Source organism: Falco biarmicus, chromosome Z, assembly GCF_023638135.1.
Source record: "Falco biarmicus isolate bFalBia1 chromosome Z, bFalBia1.pri, whole genome shotgun sequence".
Lineage (NCBI taxonomy): Eukaryota > Metazoa > Chordata > Aves > Falconiformes > Falconidae > Falco > Falco biarmicus.
The window spans coordinates 75313014-75334029 of record NC_079311.1 but is presented as its reverse complement, the minus strand read 5'-3'; the positions used below and the strand labels follow the sequence as shown (position 1 = coordinate 75334029).

Genomic DNA, 21016 nt, shown 5'->3' with positions numbered 1-21016 from the left:
AGCCAAAGCCGGATTACAGCCACTGCCACGACAAGACTGTCCACCCTCAAAGAACAGGAAAAATGGGAGAGAATAGAGCTCAGAACACATCAAAAAACAATTTTCTGGTTACATGTGGCAATTACTGGACCAGAAAACAAATAAATGAATCCTTGAAGTGCAGCCAGCAGTCAGTCTTTGCCTTCAACGTGCTGCATGTCCCAGTCTTGAGTGGCTGGAAGTGCCAGAGTACAAGAAGAGGAGCTCCACTGCTATCCCAGATTTTCCCTTTCTGCCCCAAAACCTGGAAAACATCAAACAAGAACTGAGATGCCAGCTCTGAACAAGAGCAGGGAAATTATTTTGGAGCAGGGACTGTCCTGCTGTGTGCCTGCAGCTGTGCTCCATATCTGAGGCTTGTATTCGTCAGTGCAGTTTGAATGTTGATAACAAGGCAGAGACCTTAGCAGGGAAGTGGTAGAGTTTTAGTCACTTGGGTGCCTTTAAATGGATATTTTTGTGTTTGTAGAAGATACACTCCTTAAAAATGAAGGTAATCTGCAGCCTGCAGGGCCCAGGGCAGCAATTAAGCTGCATTTTCTGAGTTCCTTGCATTCCCTCCTGCAGGAGTTCAGGGCATCATCCTTTAACATCTGCATCCCACCCATGCCCTGCCTGGCTTCCCAAACATCTGGTCCTCTCTCCAGCACACAAGGGCAACCCCCCTGGGAAGCACACCCAGCTGCAAGCTCTGGGCATCCCAGCACCAGCACAAGCCGGATCCAGCCCAGCAGTTTGAACTCATCCCAGGTCAGAGGAGCAGTAAGCAGAGGGCAGCGCTGCCCCACGCCAGCCATTAGCATGGGTGCAATATTGCTGCCTCCTGCAAGAGTGCCTGGAGGGGTGCAGGATGCCTGAACATGTCCTGGCAGTTGCAGTGGGAGGTGAGTCCCCCTGCACCACCTGGCAGATATTTTAACACCTTCCAGGATGGCATTTGGGGAGGAATGATGGGCCAGTGCCAATATGAAGGGCTATGTCCTGCACCCTGGAGGCAGCGTGCTCCCATAAACACTTCAGTATCTAGTGGCCATAAAATCTTCACATTCTGTACAGCTATGAAATTCTCCTCCTCAGGATTTGGTATGGCAGCCGTGCGTAAGAAGCATAGACATGGTGTTGAGTGAGTGTGTTCAAGCAGGCAGTCAGCAGATTTAACAGAGTCATTAGAGGATGAATTCAGCTGCTGCCGATCAACAGCCACCTACCCTGCACGGAACATCTTCATGTGCCGTCCCGGTGTTTCCAATTAAAACAAACACAACGCATTAATGTATTTTGCTGTGCAACTTTGCCCCACGTTGCCTTGTCTCCTTGAAGAAGCCTCTGCATTTCAGTGTTTCTTCTGGCTTCCTTCCCTGTGTCTGCAAACCCAGGGCTGTCGCCCGGTGTGGTGGGTGCTTGCAGTGTGTATCTATCACCCAGTAGGTTCCCTGGGGATCTCTATCAGCATGATCTGGGCTGAGATCTCAGAAGCTGTGCTGAATTTCGCTCTGCTAGATGGAGGGGTGGGAAAGCTATGCCTCAGGACAAAACCACTGCATCGGCTCATGGCAAAAATGCTGCGTGGGAGCATTGCAACATGTGCACGCATCCTGCTAAAATGGAGAGATGATGTCAACCACTGCATGATGCTTCTCCTAAAATCCCAGTGCTGGGGATGTCAGAGCCTGCCATGGGTTTTTCCCTCAGCCTAAAGAAAACCATCACACCTTCTGCATGGAGGTTAAACTGCAGGTGCGAAGCCCTGATCTCATGCCCTACTGGAGATGGGGCAGCCTTCAGCCAGTGCAAGAGTGGTGCAAGGCTGACAGCTCTCCTGGCACAATCTGAGCTGGGAGCAGACCCACTGCTGGGTCAGACCACCCACCCAGCCTGAGCAAGCACAAAAAGCCCCCTGGGAAGGAATGACCTCCTTAGGTTTTGCTTCCTCTCTCCTTCCTCCTCACCTGGAGCCCCCAGCAGAAAATACTTCCCTGGCTGCTCAGGAGGAGGGACCCTAATTCAGTAGAAAATGACTGATACTTTCTTTTGCTATCCTGAGCCCATGCCTTGATGGTAGTCATGCTGTGCTGGTTATTAGCAGCCAGCTGTGAGAGGTCACCCCACATTGTCATTTTCAATGATGACTGAAAAAGCTTTTCCGGCCCTCTGGTCTTCATCTCTCATTGATAGGAGATCTGGGCTGCCTTCCTCCTCATCCTGCTCCTGGAAATTGTTTTTATAACTACATCTTTTGCAAAGGTATCAATGTTAATAAAGGTGAACATGGGGAGGGCAAGGTTCTGCAAAGCCTTGCAGACTTCAGGGCTCCAACCCAAGGCAGGAGGAGGTGGGAAAAGGGCTGGAGGAGCTGGGTGGGAGAGAGCCTGGAGGCAGGGGAAAGTGCCAGGGAAGAGTGAGGTGGTGTATCAGGAGCTGCCACCTCCATTGTGACAGCTGGAACAGTATGGGAACGTTTGTGGCCCTCCAGAACATAACTCCACCTTCCTTGCTTGTGCTTCAGCCCAAGAACCAGGTAGGTGGCGCATGCATCACCCTGTCAAGCAGGGGCATCACCATCATGCAGCAACACTGGCATCCCACCTTGGTACCTTTCTCTTCATGTGAGCCTGGGGCAAATTAGCAAGAGAAGTTGCACAGCATTGGAAGGAGGAAGGCAGCCTTGGACAAGGCCTTGTAGGCATGGCAACCTTCCCCAGATCTGTCACCCATCCCTTGTGTGACCTTGAAAGGTCATTTGATTCTCCCAGCTCCAGCTCTGGGGTGATCAAGACACAGAGCATCTCACAGGGGCTGTATGAGGACAAACGTGCCTATGTCTGTATGAAATTCAAAGTCTCTGAACACCGGTATACAGTTGCCTAGGCAGAAGGTCAGTTCAATTCATACTACTTAGGGAGGCAGAATTAAATTACCTAGACTGACATTTGGCTAAGACATGGAGTTTAATATCCCTCTGCTCGTCGAAAATGCCAGGGGATATTTAATGGCCGCAAGGGATCCATTTTAGTGCTCGTTGGAGAGACAGGATGGGCGACAGGCCCCTCCATGCTGCAGGGTCTCAGCTGCCTTTCTGAACCACCAGCTTCATTTCAAGATGTGTCTAACAACAGCCAGGGGTGATGGATAGCTAAAGACTTGCAGTAAAGCGTGAGCGTGCAGAGCCTTTAGGAAAAGCCGCGCTCCGCAGCTCTTCTTGCACGCTGAGCCCTTCCTTGGACGTGGCAGCCAAAAACCAAGTGGGAAAGGCTGTGAGTCGCCTCCTGGCCAAGTCCCCTTCCCAGGAATGTCTGATGATGCTCCCTCGGCTCTGCACGATAATATTACGTCTGGTTTTGTAGCCACTTAACCAGTATTCAGCCTAATGCCTATCGTCCATTACTATTACTATTATTGCTTTTATTACGTTACTGCCTGCAGGCCCTGCTAAGGACAGGGCTCTTATGCTGGCTGATGTATGGCCAGACAGCCCCTGCCTCACCATGTGTGGGCTAAATGGAGGCAGACAAAGGCTGGGGAAGGAGGAGTGCTTATCCCTGTGTGTGGAGCAGGGACCCAGGAGGCTGTGGAAGATAAAGGACTCCTTCAAGGATACACAGAAACGGGGGAGCTGGATATGGCCTGTCTCCCCTTGCTCCTCAGCTGGTGCCTGCAGGACCCACCCTGATGTTTCCCATGGTGAGCACAGTGTAATGAGGTCTGTCCTAAGAGATGTAGGTCTGTCCTTGCTGGACCAGCTGCCAGAAGTGCAGTTCCCTCTCTGGGTTTTGCATCCCCACCACCTTGGAGGGACGTGGCAGGAACAGCTTTGGCTTTGTGCTTTTGGAGGAGCTGGCACTGCTGCACTTTCTAGCCTGGGCAGGAGTCCCATGGATAGGGGGACACACAGGGAGGTAGCAGGGACGGCTGGTTTTCCCATTAACCCACAGTGTTGTTTGAAGGCTTGCCGCAGCTGAGAGCACAGCTGCCTTCGATGGCTGGGCTCTGCCATGCTCATTCAGAGCCAGGCAGGGACAGCCTCCAACCCCCAGGAGCAGGGCTGGGGGTCAGCCCCCTGCAAAACAGGCAGGTGACTCCCACCCCAGCATCAGGGCACCTTTTCTTATTTTTGCTTTCCTCCAGCACACCACAGTGGCATCTCTTACTGCTGCCCAAGGACATGTGCCCTGCCTGGCACAACCACATTTAAACATCCCTCTGCCATGGCTCCAGGCTGGTACGCCAAAAAGCAGGGCCAGGCTCCCTGTGTTACCCCAGGGAGTACCCTATCACATCCATCCCCAGCCCAGCACTTTCCTTCTGACTTGCTCACTGCAGAGCCACAGTTCACAGTCATCTGCATTCGTTCAGCTGAACAGACTTTTGTTTTGCAAACCAAGCTTGCCGAGCCAGCACTGGATTTATACTTTTCCGTATGCGTTTGGACTCCAAGACCCCGTCGATGGAAGCTGATGTCCAGCCTGAGCCCGGGGATTCAAAGCGAGCAGAGGAATTGCACAGCCATCTGGAGTAGCTCAGCACGGCACAGCCCCAGCAAGTCATCCCTCCTGCCGAGGATAAAGCTGTGAATGGAAAATTATATCCTGTCCTGCTGCAGAGAGGGGTCAATGAGAGCCGGGATGTGGCACTGTGCACCCGTGGTCAGGCCCATGGGTGCTTGCTCACCAGCCGCTCCCCAAGCTTCCAGGAGCATGCTCTGAGCTCTGGGTGCAGTGGGGATGGAGGAAGCCATCCAGCCCTCTTTGCACCCATCGTAGCAGAGGGGAGGCAATGGGAGGCAGGAAAAGCTGTTGGGGTGGTGGTAAGGATGACAGTGAAAGAGGACTTCAGCAGGGTGTATGCCAGGGTGCTGAGCAGGAGGGCTGGGGAAAGGGAGGTGGTGGTAGGCTAAGTCTTGCGGGGAACAAGGCCAGTACTGGGTCCCACCAAGGTGGCTGGGCTTCCTTTCAGTGGCCCTCCTCTGCCTCACCCATGGCCGAGAAAGTGGGTTTGAACACATCACAGGCTGGTTTCTCCTAAGAGGAGCAAGCGGTGGTGGTGCAGGGAGGGTGTCTTCCTGGGGATAGTTGCTGTGATGCCACCATGATCCTGGAGCAGAGATGGCACGTGACTCCACTCGCAGCAGGCTGGCCCCACATCGGTGCCTGGTCCCGTACAGCTTCAAGCAGAAGGAGAGATGCCTTCCATACACAGGGCAGGGATGCAGGCAGCAGGGCGCACAGGCTAGCGAGGGAGCAGCTCACCACCACCACCACGTCTCGAGGGAATGTGAACCCCATGTGTAGATAATTACCTACTTGCAGCAGGTGAATCCCTCAGGTCAGCATAGAGAGAAGACGTCTGAGTGCAGGGCAGGAGCTCTGCCAGGTGGAGAGCGGCTCCCCACAGCCTCAGCATCCCTCTTCTGTGCTTTGGGGTGGAGTCTGATGCTGGCATCTTTGCAAGCTGCTGCTTGAGGCAGTCAAAGCCAGGGAACTATTACTCAATGCAGAGATTTTCAGGCCAGGAGGGATCCATTGGCCTGCACGTGGACTTTGAAGGGTGTTAAAGAGCCCTCCCAGGACTCGTGCATTATTCCTCTTATCTTGCACCAAGACCCCTCTTCCACCCCAGGCACAGCTGTGTACCCAGCTCCACATGCCCAGCTCCTTCCTGGCCATGAGAAAAGGAGAAGTGTGGGTGTACCCAAATCTCAGTCTTTTTGTAGCTTTGCTATTGCAAATTGGGAATTCTAGCTGCTGGGAGTTGAGCAAACCCTTGGCGAGGAGCAAGGCTTGCTCTGCAACAGGCAATGCCATTCATCACAGCCGGTCTGTGATTTGCTCCCAGCACTCTAAAAGTGACTGCACTTCAAAGCACCTTGCATAGCTCTCAGCCAATTAATATTCACGTTAAATACTAGTCAGGTAGTAAGAAAGTATTCCCGTATCACAAAAGCAGAGCAGGGCTGAGAGAGAGATGCCTGGGGTGGAAGGTGACCACAGCAATCCTTCACCCTTGGCAAATATGATGTGCCAGTACTTTGAATCCCCAAAACCCCAGCCCTAAACCTGTGCCACATTACTGTCAGGTAAGCAGGTTTGAGTATGGGTCAGACTCCCAGAAATCAGGAGGTGCAAGGAAAAGTCAGGGTTTGGGCTTGGTGGGCTTTTCACTGTGTCCCAAGTAGCCCTGGAGAGGAAGGATGCTCTCTGCCCTCACCAGGTTGTTTCTGTGTGTCTCCAGCCTAGCACCTCCTTGACAGTGGTTATGTTGAGCCAGGACAGCCATACCACTAACCTGCACAAGAGAAGGTGATTTGCATCCAATTAGTTTGGTAAAAGGGTGTTCTGCATGTTGGCTGCTCCCCTTGGAAAGCACGTGGCGCAAAGCCCAGCCAGCTGTGCTGAGGGGTATGAGGAAGGGTGCCATGGGCAAAGCTTTACCAGCCATGCTCTTCTCTTCCAGTAAAGCCAGACCCTCCGGAGAGTGTGGTGGCCAAACCCGTGCCCAATAACCCTCGGAGGCTGGAGGTATCATGGCAAAACCCCTCATCCTGGCCCGACCCTGAGTCCTTCCCACTCAAGTTCTTCCTGCGGTATCGGCCCCTCATCCTGGACCAGTGGCAACACGTAAGCAGTGCTGGGCTGGCTGAGACGGGAGGGAGAGGGAGGAGCTGGTGTTCTGGAACAAGTTGCACTGGGAACAAGTGCTCAGGGACCATTTTCCTCTCCTTCTCTGCCTCTCCTCTGTTCTCTCTTCCTCTTCGTCTTTTAACTCACATTCTGCCTACAAATGGCTCTGCACGCTCTCTCCACTCCGCATTTTCATCCATGGCCCCCTATCTACTTTCCATACATATGTTCTATATAAAACCTGCCAGCGAGATGTAAAAGGCATTTAAAATATAAATGTCACCACATTTAAATGTGCCTCTGCCACATTTAGATTTTGAACTGAAGATAAAATACCACTTGCTGTAACTCAGAGCACAGTCACGGAGCAATTGCTGCGATCTTATCGTATTTCTTACTTCTATTTCTTGTTTCTTTAAAAAAAAAAACCAGTCAGTGAAATCCTTGGCAGCCCGGAGGACAGATTTCATTTGTTAGCTGCAGGAGGATAATGAACGGGCTTTTTTTTTTCCCTCTGTGTGCTGGTTGCATGCTCAGTTGTGAAGGAAAGCAATCTGATGCTCGAGAGGTGCTGCTAATGCTGGCACGGCCCATCCAACATCCCCTCTGCACCAAGCTGGGCCAATTGAAAACCAGTTAGGTGCCTTTCTTGATAAAGCATTTTGCTAAAGAAAAAAAAAAAAAAAAAAAAAGACGACATATAGGATGCAGCACCCAGTCCCCAGAGAGCTCACCTGTGTTGTGGAGCCAAGCAGTGTTTTCTGCCAGCCAGCTCTTCCTGGAGGGAGAAACAGCTGAGATAGAGGATGAGAAGCTTTGCTCATGTCTCTGCAAGATGTCAGTGCCTCGGTGACTTTTCCTTCTTGCATTCATTAGATTTTTTTGCTGAGGCAACGCCACAGGTTGTGTTTCAGATTGAAGTGTTTGCTCATGGCTTTGAAAGTCAGAGAAAGGTTGGGAGAGGGTTTTCCTGCTTGTGTCTTTGCCCTTTGCTTCCCTTCTGGGAGCAGGAGAGCATCCACAGAGCATCCCAAGGGGTGAGAATGCAGAGGTGGAGTTTGGATACTAATTTGCTATGGATATTTTTTTTTTCACTTCGAGGAGAAATGCTGAAATTGTAAAAGCTGTGAAAAAAAGGTGAAATATCAAACACAACATCAGTGTTTTTCAAGGTGTGAAAATGTTGTGGGGAAAGCTGATGTTTTTACACTGCTAAAGCCTGATCCAGCCAAACACCCTGAAAATGCAGGGGCTGGCACCCAAAAAGGATGAGAGAGCCAGTGCGCTGCCTCCTGCCTCGACACCCTCAGGGTGCCTGGTCCCTCCATCACTGGATATTAGGTATTATATTTGCAAGGCCAAGCCCTGCCAGTCCCCTCACCACAGAGCCTCTGCGGGTACAGTGTGGCCTCTCCCTGAGTGATCTCAGGCAGGCAGAAATGGTGGGAAATACATGGAGGTGTTGGTGACACCAGTGGCAGGGCCACCCTGACTGGAAAAGGCAGTTCTAGGGCAGTAAAAACTTGATTTCTCCTATTTAAAGATACCCTGAGGTATGGAGAGAGCTCAAGGTACCAGCCCTCAGAGTGGGTACAAGGAAGGCTGGGAAGGGCTCATGTCCCTGTGTTCTGGGAGGGCACGGCACTCCTGGGTACCTCTTTTAATCAATATCCCCTTGCAAGAGGCATGTACCCTGTCACTGGCTGATGGAGAAGTGCATCTGGGGAGCAATTTGCTTGGTGAGCAAGTGGAAGCGTTCAGCGAGTAAGGTATCAGCCTTGTTTTCTGACTCTGCCCCGCCAGCTGGGTAATGAAAAATCTGATTTGTGGATGATTTGAGGAAAACTGCCACTATTCATCAGATGAATTATTTGCAAAGTCTAATTCAATCAGCTCCCAAACACCAGGGGATGGCAGTGCTGCAGCAGCTGGAGCTGCTCCGACCCCAGACCCCCTTGGTGTGCTCAGCCTGCTTAGTTCAGTTGGGCTCAAATGCAGGGGTTTGCACCCAAAAATGAACTTCACCAATGCCAGCATGCTGGGAGCATGCCCAATCCACACTGCGTTCTGCTTTGCTTGACCTGTTGCTTGTGGGCATCTTGGGGGGTGTCCCCATTCCCTCAAATCCAGCCAGGAAAGGGAAGGACATGGTGTGGTAGGGCTAAGTCTAGCTCTAACATCCAGCTTGTCCTACAGTGGTGGTGTTGGTCTCTCCTTGAAGGGGCAAATGCCCTGAGAAAGAATGCAGTGGTCATACATGCCATGCTTGCATGGGGATGTCTAAATTCTTGCCAAGGTGAAGGTCTCCTGCCACAAGCTGCCCCCGTCTTAGCTCTTGCTGTCCCCACTGGCTGCCAGCATGGAAAAGTAATTGCATACAACCTGCTTGCTGACAATGGGGCAGCTTGGGAGTCTGGCAGGAGAAGTCTCCGACAGCAGCTGGGAGGAGCTGGATAACATCATGCTCTGGCACATCCCTGTGTGCCCAAGGTTCCCACACTGATCCCCATCCCTGTCCTGGTGGCAACTCACCCATGCACCTCCTGCCACCCCTGTGGCAGCCCTGTGGGAAGCCCAACATCCCTGTGGGAGCAAACCCACACGGGAGCACAGGAGACTGCCCAGAGCCTGGAATGTCCATGCAGGCTGTGCTCGCACCTGGCATTTCTTGGCAGCATCTCCCCTTTCTTCCCTCCACCTCCCGTTATCTTTGCAGGGTCTGATTTATGCACAGCACCTCGGCAGGCAGGACCGAATGAGCACTAATAGGATCAGATGGATGTCGAGCTGTTGAATACCGTAGGGCCTGATTCAATCAGCATCTGCTTTCTCCCAGGCTTTTCCTTTCAGGATTTTAATAATGCCAGCCTTGGCACCAGAAGATGAAGCCGTCCGTGGCAGGAGTAGTGGATCTTACTGAGACCACCACTACACAAGCTAGCCATAAATGCAGTTCCCCTCCCAAGAGAGAGGCAGGCAATGCTTGGCCCAAGCACCCCCCCTGCTACATCTGGGGCTGACCCAGAGCTGGGGGTATGCCCTCATCCCCTTCCCAGTGCTTGGCAAAGGTGGGTTTGAGCAATAGCATGCCGTTTGCTCTCCCTTTCCCCTGCTCAGCAGTGCCTTTCTGCTCAGGCCACTAGGCAGCTCTCGTGTTGCAGTTTGCTGTGGGAATTATGATGATGTGCTCTTGGAATTATTATGGAGAGATGATGATGATGGGTTTCCACGTGAGTGTGCGGTAGGGCATGTGCTAGATGCTTCTTGCACTATCCTGCCACCTCATAGCAGCTTCCTCAAACCTGGACACGGGCATTTCCCAGCTGATCAGGATGCAGACGTGACACGTCATGTCATATCGGGTGGCCACCGACTCCCCTCAGCCCTGCCAGCACTGAGCTCGCTCTGAATCTCAAGCAACTTTAAAGTCATGCTCCTCCCTTTCTGGAAGAGGTGCTGGTGGTTTCTCTGCTGCCAAAAGAAAGACGGGATATTTGTAGCCTAAACAGGTTTTTTATTCTCTTCTTTTGGCAGAATCTCTCCTTCTGTCTCCTAAATATAAAACATTAAATGTTTAGGGTATCCTTTATTTTTCTCCTGCTTTTAAGTTTGTAATTCAAGCCAGATTAGCGTGGTTTCCTCTTCTGTTTTATAGCCCCATCCTGGCCCCAAGCGAGCTCTCCTAATGCTCTCAGATGTTCCTCTAATGGCTTACCTAGGCTGGAACTGGATACCCTTTCCTAATGGATTGCTAATAGCCTGTTTCTGGTTTTACAGGCTCCTTCAGTTAACTCGCAACAGCAGCGATCACCATGCTCACACATGTGATCTCCCTGCAAGCACGTCTGCACGCTCACCCCTAGATGCAGGGGGGTGGCCAGGCGCCATCCCGAGCATCTTTGCAGAGCCCAGGGCACGTCTTGCACCCAATTTGCTCCCACTCTGTAGCATTTGCTGGAGCAGGATCTCCCCTTTTCCCAGTTTTTGGGTGGAGCTTTGCATGTGCTCAGCACTGACCTGCTCGGTGCACATCCCAGGAGCATGGCAAGGCTCAGAAGGTATTTCTTAAGCAGCATCAGAGCTGGCGGCCAGACCAAGGGAGGATTTCCTCCAGTAGGTTGCCAGCAATTTGCAGATGCCATCACAAAGTCTAATTGAACCCATTGGCGGCGCTGACAACATGAAATGTTAACGAACCGTGAGGCAGGCTGTGCCTCAAATCTTGAGATTTGCAGTAAAAGGTCATGAGATATTTAAAGCTAATAATGTGGTTGGGTTCTCTCCTTCGTCTTCTGTTTTGGAAGCGTTAGAGCCATGCCTAAAAGCATTTGCAAAGGCTGGAAACATCCCTCTTCAGAAAAGCAAACAGAGGTGCTTCCATCATCCTGGGATTTTAGTAGCTGGGGCCACAGAGCCCCTGATGCAGGCATCTCTGCCAGCTCTGCTGCTGAGCAGCTCTGATCCAGGCAAGTGATGGGGATCTGGGGACAGGAATGGGCAATTTGTGGGTATTGCCAAGTATTTAGTGGTTGGGTTTGTTGGTGTGAGGAAGGCATGGTCCACTGGGCTGGTCACCATCACTCGTGTCAGGGGGTGGCTGCCAGGGTGGGCTCAGGCTCATCTCCCAAGGCCAAGCAACATTTTTCAGTCAGATAGGTGAATTTCATAGGCAGTCTCTGGAAGTTCCTGCCTTGGTGCAGCAGCCTGAATTAGCCGAAGGGTGTGTGCTAGTGCGTATCCTGCCAGCAACAGGCAAGGGGGAGGGATGGAGCTGGGGAAGGCAATGAGTGCTACCGCAATCTGCAGCTGTGTCCCCACCGGTGTGACAGCAATGTCACTTTGCAGCGGGCATGCTTCTGGGCACCCATTTGCACCGTCCCTATGACTCTGCTGCTTTGCCTGCGCTCCCCCTCTTTGCAAGGCAACCTTGGCAGGGAGGTCACCCTGAGCAAGCCTGGTTACAGCTTCACGCCTGATAACTTTTATTGCAGCATTTCTCTCCGTTTTCCTCCTGGCTGCAAAGTCAGTGATTAAAAAAGAAGGAAAAGAAAAAAAAAAAAAAGAAATTAATAGGTGGGAGCAAAATGTTGAGTTTGTAATTGTATCACTCGCAGCATGGCATGGGACAGGGAGTGCTGGAGCAGAGGGTGCCCCAGAGGAGGATGGAGGTGGGAAATGCTCAGAAATCACCTTTTCTATCTCTCCCAGCTCCAGGAATGGGGCTGGGCTCTGGATCCTTGGCTGGCAGTATCTGGGTGCTCTCATCCCCCTTGGGAACAGCTAGAAATCAGACCTAAAAGTACTGAGCACCTGGCAGGATCAGGCCTCCAAAGGCAGCCGTAAAGGTGCAACTAAGCTGCAGGGCACTAATGCACACACCTGTGTGCGTGTACTCACCTGCATGCTTGCACAGATACACGTAGGTAGGATGGCACCATCAAATTTAGTTTTTCCTGCCCACGTGCAGACCATGCCAGGCAAGTGCCCCTGCCCCGTGATGTCCACGCACAAGCTGCACCTATCTGCTTTCACTGCCAGCCTACTGCATCAGCATGGTAAATGCATCTGTGGGAGGCAGATGCCAGCACTAAACAGGGTTAGAGCTGGTGCTGAGCACCCCGAGCATCCCTGGTCCCATCTTCCCCACAGCCGCAAGCAAAAGCAAGCTCTGCCAGTTGTCACTTGGCAGGAGGGGACGGCGCATCCGGAGAAAAAGTCCCATTATTAATGATCTTACATGTTTGCTTTCAAAGATGGTCTTTATTTTAAGCCAGAAGGGAGCCATTCAGCCACATCTGGTGTGACACAACCCAGGCTGCAGAGGAGCCCTGTGATAACACATCCTCCCAGACCGGCAGCAGGGATGAGCTATGTGCAGCAGCAGCACAGCAGCTTTTGCTGTGGGGGTGTGACAGCAGAGACCACAGCTCAGACCCTGCTGGGTTTCTCCACTGCCCAGCTGGCAGAAAATAAGGATGGTGTCATTCACTTTCCCCAACCTTTTAGTTATTCCAGAGTCTGGGCAGAAAGTTTTGTCTGGGGTTAGCCCAACTGATTCCTGCGGCACTGCGGAAGGAGGAGGTATGTGGGGGCTCGTTTATTAGTAATGAATGTCAGACCTATTTACTCTCCAGACATGGCTTTGAAAGGGAAAAAGGAAAACATTTCTTTTCCATTTGGCGACGTCTTTTTGTGCGCTGCAGTGGCTGCTTGCAGCCATCCTCCTGCACTTCCCACCGGCATGGTGGCTTGCTTGGGGGTTATTCCTGCTTTTGGTTTAGCCTGTTCCCCAGGGCAGATGGGAGCCTGCCATGATCCCCCTGCAATCACTGGGACTGAAGGCACCTGAAACAGCAGCTACATGTGTAGCATGAGTCCCTGCAAAACTCATTTGCAGCCAGATGGCAGGTTCTGGCCACAAGTGGGGAAAAGAGGCTGTGAAACTGAGCCCACTGGGTTGCCAACCCCCCCATCCCCACATTGCTAGTTCACGGCAGTGGAGCATCCCCTTCCCACACTGGGAGCCGTGCTGGGGAGCAGGAAAGTGTCAAGAAATGGAAAGCAGAGCCACTGCCGCCACAGGGGAGCTGGCAAACACATTTTCATGTGGGATGCAGAGGAGGAGGCATCTGATCCCCCCTTCTCTCCCTCCACCTCCTTCCAACACACGCCAGCCCCCAGCCCAGCTGCTGGGGCAGGGAGGGTTGAGGTTTTCTTTCCCCCATCACCTTCCAAATGCCATCTGGGCTTCAGACCTGCCTGTGCATCACTTTGCTTGCAAGTAATTGCTACCTGGTCATGCTGGACCAGGAGCCGAGCTAGGGTGGGAACTGAGCACATTGACCTTTTTTACTGCTGGGGCACTCTAGCAGGGTGGGCTGGGGGCAGCAGGAGCAGGGAGAACCCAGAGTGAGGCATAGCTTTCTTAACTCCTGCTGTGCCGAGCACTTGCCACCAGTCTGTAGGCAGGGACTGGGACAAGGGTGCACGTAGATGTCCCCTGCTCCATGCCTGGTGTGGATGGCTGCTGTGGATGTCCCCAGCCCTCTAGCACATGTGCAGAGAGGACCAGCGTAGACGGGGGGAAAGCTGAGTGCTGGGAAGTCCTCCCCTCCACCTGCCCTGGGTGTCTGTCCCCATACCATCCATGTGGCACTGACCCCTCGGCTTATCCTGGTGCTTGTGGCTGTGAGTGGGGCACTGGGTGTCCCTTGACAGCCCCGTTACCTTTCCAAGCAGGCTGATGGGATATGTGGCCATGGCAGGGAATGGGATCCCAGCCCACACTGTCGTCGGCAAGCTGTCAGCTGCATTACTGGGTTCAAGGGCTTTTTTTCATCTCTCTCTCTCTCTCACTCTCTCTCTCTCTCTCTCTCTCTCTCTCTCTCTGCTAATAGCTCTGCATTGCACTGGCTACTGATCTCTCATTAATCTGGGTGGTGCTTCACAACCAGCCGGAGTGGCTTTTGGCAGGTGCACAAAAGCAGGCAATGACACGCAGAACCCCCCTAGCCAAAAAATTACCATGTGCAGCCTTCCTTCAACTTAATCAACGGATTAAGGAATTTCTCCTTCTGCCTTTGATGCTGCATGTCCATCCGTTCCCCACGACCTCCCCAGTGTCCCCCCAACCCCCCCAGCTCTCCATATCTATGTCCTGTTGGACCCAGTCCCCACGTGCTTTCCCATCTGCTGCTGCACTTCTGTGCTGAGCCATGGGCACCCGTCCAGGGACTTTCTCACCCACATGGCAAATACTGGATGTGTCCCCCAGCTGCCCAGTCAGAAGTGCTGCGTGCAGAGATCATGTGTGTGGGGCCAGATGAGTGCTGTCATCTATGCCTTCACTTTTCATCTGCTGTCTAAAGAGAAGCTTAGGGCAGCATCCTCCCAGGTCCTACAGAGAAGGTCCTCCAGGTCTTCTAGCCTGGGTCCTGGGAGAATATCCCCCTCCAGGCAAGGCACAGCCTTGACCCTGTTGTGCCTTCGACCACCCATCTGCAAACACTCAGCTGCAGTCTGGCTGTGGCCTGGGAGAGGAGGGAATTGCTCTCAAGGGGAAGTGCTCAGCTGGGACAGCTCTTTGGGCTGGAGAAAATGCTCTGGATGGAGCAGCAGCCTGGCCAGGCCAGTGGGACCAGCCTGGCCAGGCCAGTGAGGCCAGCCTGCATGCAGCCTGCTTGCTGCAGGGCTCAGAGAGCAGCCAGGGGGGCTCAGAAGATGCTGAAAGACTTAGAGAGCACCACACACCAGCTAGATAACCCCAGCATCTTTCCAAGTCCTGTACCCATTCCCTACTTCCAAGGCACCCCTGGCCCAGCACATGCCAAGCTGGGAGTAACAGGCTTGCAGGGGGCTGGCAGCTCACCCAGTGAGGTTTCATTTAATTTAGTTGTCATTAGGAATTAACTGAGTTTGATGACCTTGGCATTGCCATCCAAATTGGTGGATGCCACCAAAGAGCTCTGGGGTGATCCCATCCAGGCGGGTCCCCACTGTGTGGCGTGCATGGTCCTGCACGTGCATCCCACCCCACTGTGCCTGCAGGCAGTGCGCCTGTGAGCAGTAACTGGATCTGGTGGCAGGGACATGAATCCCAGGGTCTGGGTGGCAGGGACAGCCTCAGCGCGCCACAAGGCTGTGGGGAGGTGCTCTGCCAAGTGTGGCTCTTTGCATGGGCCAGGTGGTTCACAGCCTGGCAGGTCTCCTGTCCTACCAACCCATCCTGGGATGCCTGGGCCATGAAGGTGTGTCCCTATGACAAGAGGGTGCAGAATTCTCCTCAGCTTTTCTGGGTGCAGCAGTGGGTGCCAAGAGCCCATCACCTCTGAGGACCTGATCCAGCTCGGGCTTTGGTCCTTGGCTGAGAAAGGCTGGAGCTTGGTGAGGTTCGTGGGGTGTGTCTCAGCCAAGACCCCCAGCGGATTGGAGGATGCACAGCCATGTCCTGCAGGAGGGACTGGCATTCTCCTCATCTTCTTTTCCCCATCCTCCCTTCTGCCCAGACCTTACAGGATTTCAGTTTTCACCTGTCCCATAAGTGAAATGGTCCAAACCCCTTTTCCTGCAGGATGGGCTGTGCCCAGCCCCAGGATAGGAGCAGCTACCTCCCTGGTATAGACTCTGCTGGGGATCTGTGAGCTGCTAAACAGGACTGCTCTAAGCCTGACCCTGTTACCTGGACAGGAGGCAGCACCTGTGACCCAGGGCTTGCTCTCAGGCTTTTTGGCATGCTGGCAGCTCAAGGAGACCCTGCAAAGAGCCCCTGAGGTCACTGCCCCCCATGCCACACTCCCTCTGAGCAGGCTTTGACCTCAGATGCCCTTGGCAAGACCCCCAGATAGCTGCCCTCATGCCAGTGGGTCATAACCAATGGTGAGACCCCCAGTGCGGTGGGAAGGTGTCCCCTGGATGGTAGAGATGGACTCAGGGACCAGTTGTCCCAGTGCTTTTGCTTAATGGTAGTTTAGGGTTTAGGCATGTCTTGGCTTGGCACAAGCCCTGCAGTGAAGCCACAGGCATCAACCATTTGCATCCCACCAGCGCTGTGGGTGTCAGGCCCAAGCTGGTGGTGGGAGGAGAGGAAGGACACAGCCTCCCTCCGTCCAGCTCCAAAATCTGCAGCAATGAGGCAGACACATGCCTTTCTCTGCGCTGTTCACCTGCTGAGGTTTGGTAGCAGCTTTGCGCCTCACAGGAGGCCCTTTGCTCCCCGACGGCTGCTGGGGGGACCATCCGGGCCTGCCTCCAGATGTGCTCCAGATGCAGGGCTTCTCCGGGCTCAGGCTGGGCAGTGTGAGCAGCTGGGAACTCAGAGCCCAAGGGCCCTGCTGTGCCAAGCAGCCGGCTGGGTATGCTGCTGGGAGAGGGAATAGAGAAGGGAAGACTGTCACCCAGAGCAAGAAAGTAAAAGTGCCTCCCTCCCTGTCAGGGATCCCCCAGAGGGGCTGTAAAAGCCAGGGGGGGGCTGTGGTTTGTATGCCAAAGGGATTAAATCTGTGCTAGGCAGTTGCACATGATGTACTGGGGGGACTGGGTAAAGGTTGGGACTTTCTCAGAGTGGGTTCCTACTTTTCAGGTAACCCTGCAAGCAGCAAGGTGATGAGATTAACCACACTGCCTGCTGGCCAGGCTATCACACCCGTCCCTGGTGTGCACACCATCCCTGCGTGTGTAAAGCCACAGTGCCAGAGCAGCCTCATCCTGCAGGTGCATTGGCCCAGGTATCCCTGGGCGTCCCAATGGTGGAGCTTTTCTGACTTTGGGCTTTGGGATGTGATCAAGGACCAGGCAGAAGTCTGGCTCCATCTTACTCCTGTTGTTGAACTGAGATTCTAATAAAACTCAGCTGATGGTGCTCCCTGGGGCAGTGGGATCTTATGGCTGACCTCCTGGGTGGCTGGGGAGATGTGGAGGTCCCCATGCAGGCTGCACCATGAAATTCCCTCTACCCATGAAGTGTCACTTGTTCTGCTTAAGTATGAGCCCCTGGCTGGGCACCAGCACTCACAGGTGGGCTGTGTCAGACCCACACCATTCCTCATTCCCCAGCATCTTTATTATCCAGATGTGTCTGGAGAGAAGGTGGTTTGTGTCAGCCAGAGCACAGGGGAAGGACAAAGGGTGCCCTATGCCCCCCCCCATGCCATGCACAGGCATCAGAGAGGGGGAAAGAAGCTGGCAGTGTGTTGGTCCTTAGCCTCAGAGGCAGGTGGAGGGCAATCTCCCACACTGCCTCTGTGGGATGCTCCTGCTGTGGTCCCCTCCATACCCTAAGGACTCTGAGGCCAAGCCTGGTTCAGTCCCTGGAAGGTCATCCGGGTGTTGAGCCCCCCTCCTCTGTCAGACAGGCGTGATTGCTCACTGGTGTCTGTGTGATGGGCGTGCATTTCTGCTGAACACCTGCATCCGCCTGTCCATTAGCCGAGCTCCCAGTGGATCAGAGATCCCCAGAAGGTTTGGACACAGCCTGGGGTTAAACCATTGCACCAGCAGCCACGTCCCCAGGAGGATGGCAGGACATGCCATGGCCCAGGCAGCAGCAGCAATAGTACAGAGGGAATATTTCTAGGAAGGAAAGACAGCTGGACGTGGCTTGATAGCTGTCCAAGGACCCAGCCAGAGGGATGCAAGCCAAGCCGGTGGGACACCCGTAGGACCAGGAGCAGGGTGGCTAGAGATCTGCTGGTGGGGGAAGCTTCTTCCCAAGCACTGGCAGTGATGTCCAGAAAGCGTGTGCACCCACCCCAGCCACTGCCCTGGATGTCTGCTCGCAGCCACGCTAACATGTCCGAGGCAAGCCCACCCGCGTATCTGCTAGTTTCTGGTGACCTCTAGAGGAAGCTGCTCCACTCCAGCACTGTGAGTTTGGGAGCAGGACGGGGTCTCACCAGCCCTTCGGCTTAGTTGCAGCTAGAGCATTCTCCCCCTGCATCCCTGTCGGGGGCTCACGCCTCTGCCAAAAACCCCATAGCACTTCCCAAAGTGCTGGTAAAGTCTTGTCATCCCTTAGCTGAGCTAAACATGCTGATCATCTTATGCCTCCCATTGCTGGGGCTTCCTCTGACCACCCTCCTCTCACTGCCGCTGCCCTCAGGTTGAGCTTTCAGATGGGACATCACACACCATCACAGATGCCTACGCTGGCAAGGAGTACATCATCCAGGTGGCAGCCAAAGACAATGACATCGGCACATGGAGTGACTGGAGCGTGGCTGTCCATGCCACCCCCCTGGACAGAGGAGCCCAAGCACCTCACCACGGAGGCCCAGGTCACAGGTGAGAGCCCCCCTCCCAGTACAAACAGGCTGTGCCCATAGCAGGGGGAGCCCATGAGTCCTGTCTGAGGATCCCGCCCCCCCCCCCCCCCCCCCCCCCCCCCCCCCCCCCGGCTCTATGCAGGTTTTGTCCCCAGGCAAGGAAATTCCCCCAGCACCCGGGGATGCCGCAGCCCTTCACCCTACCTTTTCCCCCCACCCATGGCCCTGGCAGCTGGTGCGACTGTGGCCTGAGGGGTGCTGACTCAGCTCACCTGGCTCCAGCATCCTCCTTGCAGGACTCCTGGGGTGTGACAAGGCTGAGATTTGGTGGTGGTGGTTGTTGTTGCTGTTATTATTATTATTCCTTGGAGCGCTGCCCCTTGCCAGCCTTCCTGGAGAGCTGTATCCCCTCCACACCTCTGACCCCACACAATGGCTCGGAGTGATGCCAATTTGAAATAAAAGCCACAGAGTTAACAAGCCTCTGTTTCTAGGAAAGAGCTGGGACTGTGTCCAAATGGGTGTTATCAGCCCTCCATTTCCCAGAAGGGCTGGAGCAGACCCTGCACCAGTTCCCCCGGCTGGCACCGGCAGTGAGGCGGGGGGAAGCACTGGCTGGTGTGCAGGCAGGCAGGCAGCGAGCAGGCTTCTAGTTGGGGCCACGTGTGTGAGGTGGCCAGGTGTCCATGTGGGGTGGGGGGTGCTCAGTGCCCCCACTCTCCAAATCCTACCTCATCTGTGCATGCAGACCCCAGCATGTGGGTGCAAGCCAGAACTGTGCACAAACCTCTGTGGGCCCTGGGGATGCTCTCTGCATGGGGATGCAGTATGTGCAAGCCCCACTGCTGGTGGGTGGTGGTACCTCCTACACAGAGGCACACTCCCTTGCAGAAACAGCACCCAGTAAAGCACCTGAGGATTCAGGCAGCAATGGGGATTTGCATCCCCTCATCCCCAGGGGGTAAATCCCCACAAGGAGTGCAGGCACACCTTGCAGGGGTGCTGGTGTCAGAATTTTGGGTTCACTTCTATATCCCCCTGCATCGTGCTAATGCGAAAACCACTTCCCATGGTGCCTACCAGCTCCCAGTGCAGGCACACACATGTCCCTCACACAGGTGTCCCTCGCACACATGTCCCTGTGCATGCAGCTGGCTGCAGCCATGAAGTGCTGATGTGGGACAGCCTGGCTCTGGGGCTAAGCCTTGCTGTGACACCTCAGTGGAGTCTGAAATCAGATGCTGAGGCAGACACCTGTGGCCCCCAGCATCCACTAAAGATTGTCTGGCTGGGGGCACTCTGAGACCCTCTGCATGTGACCAGAGCTGCCCCAGCCTGACTGCCCATACAAGCCTTCCCTGCAATCCTGCAGCCCTCTGCAGACACAGACAACCCGTCTGATCCTGTATAGAGGAGGACAAGCCCTGCAAACCAGCCCCACAGTCTCAGCCGTGTCTGGAATGTTCCCTGGGCAAGGGATGCTCTCTGCTGAGCACTTGTGGCCATGTCATCATGACTTCTTAGCCAAAATTCCCACAGAGCTAATGAACAGAGTAGCCTGACTGAGCAGGGCGGGGTGGGGCGGGATGCCCAGTTTTGCCTGGTGGTGCGAGCCTCTCCAAGCACTGGGTCCTGTGTTAGAGCAAGGAAAGTCTCATGGATCATACCATCCCCTGGTTCACCATCCCATCCCCTTACCACAGCCCTAGTTTGGCATGGCACTGGGAGGGGCGATTTTGGGATGGGGCGATGCCATGTCCCCACTGGCCAGGGACTGGAGCTGCTCATACAGGATGCAACCCGGAGCACCAGGGCTCCCTTTGCCATCCACTTTCCCTCCCTGCAGAGACAACAAGCGCTAGCACCTCCTCTTTCATGCCGCCCCCCACCACCAAGATCTGCGACAAGGGGGCTGTGGTGGGCAGCGGGGCCGTGGCAGTGTGTTGGACAGCTGGACTGGTCGTGGCTGCCTATGGTGTCCTCTTTATTTAGTGAGTATGTCCCAAACTGGCAGTGTAAGAGATGGGATGTGGATGCCGGGAGGGTGGGGGCAGGGATATGGGGACCCCAGGGACTCCAGTGTGGTTGAGAAGGGGATGTTCCAACCAGGCTGTGGGTGAAGGGCACTGAGAAAAGAGCCATTTTGGGGTTTCTTGCAGTTTTTTGTAAATGCATCAAATCTGGCTGCTTATCCAGATTGGATGTTCTGGTGGAGATCTCAAAAATGGCTTTTCAAACATTTTCTGCAAAGCCTGCAAAGGGGTCAGTCTTTGATGCCTCATTCTCAGCAGCCCTTTCCCCTCTCCACTGCTGGTATTTTAAAACCACATGGAAATCTAAGGCCTTTGCACAGTGACAGACTAAAAATTGTCCAAGCTCATACAATTCAAAGATGCATTTGGCTTAGAATGGAGCTGGCAGCCTGGAGAGCCCAAAATGCCCTGTTTCTCTCCAGGCCAGGGCTGCTGTCTCATGTCCCCCCCTGTCCTTTCACTGTACCCGCTCTGCCCAGTGACTGGGGGAGTAATCCTGGCAGCCACCACATGTGTCACTTTGGGGGATAAAGGACGTGCCACCCATTCCTCAGTGCCCAAGAAGCCA

The 21016-nt window shown here is 54.0% G+C and overlaps 1 protein-coding gene across 1 annotated transcript in view; it reads left to right on the top strand.

The window, feature by feature from the left end:
- Positions 1-20407, top strand: part of CNTFR (ciliary neurotrophic factor receptor) — a 207770-nt gene extending 187363 nt beyond the window's left edge. The window contains 4 exon segments of the mRNA XM_056325558.1: positions 6490-6653; positions 18253-18384; positions 18386-18434; positions 20262-20407. Coding sequence (XP_056181533.1) covers positions 6490-6653; positions 18253-18384; positions 18386-18434; positions 20262-20407 — 491 coding nt within the window.
- The last annotated feature ends 609 nt before the right edge of the window (positions 20408-21016 follow it).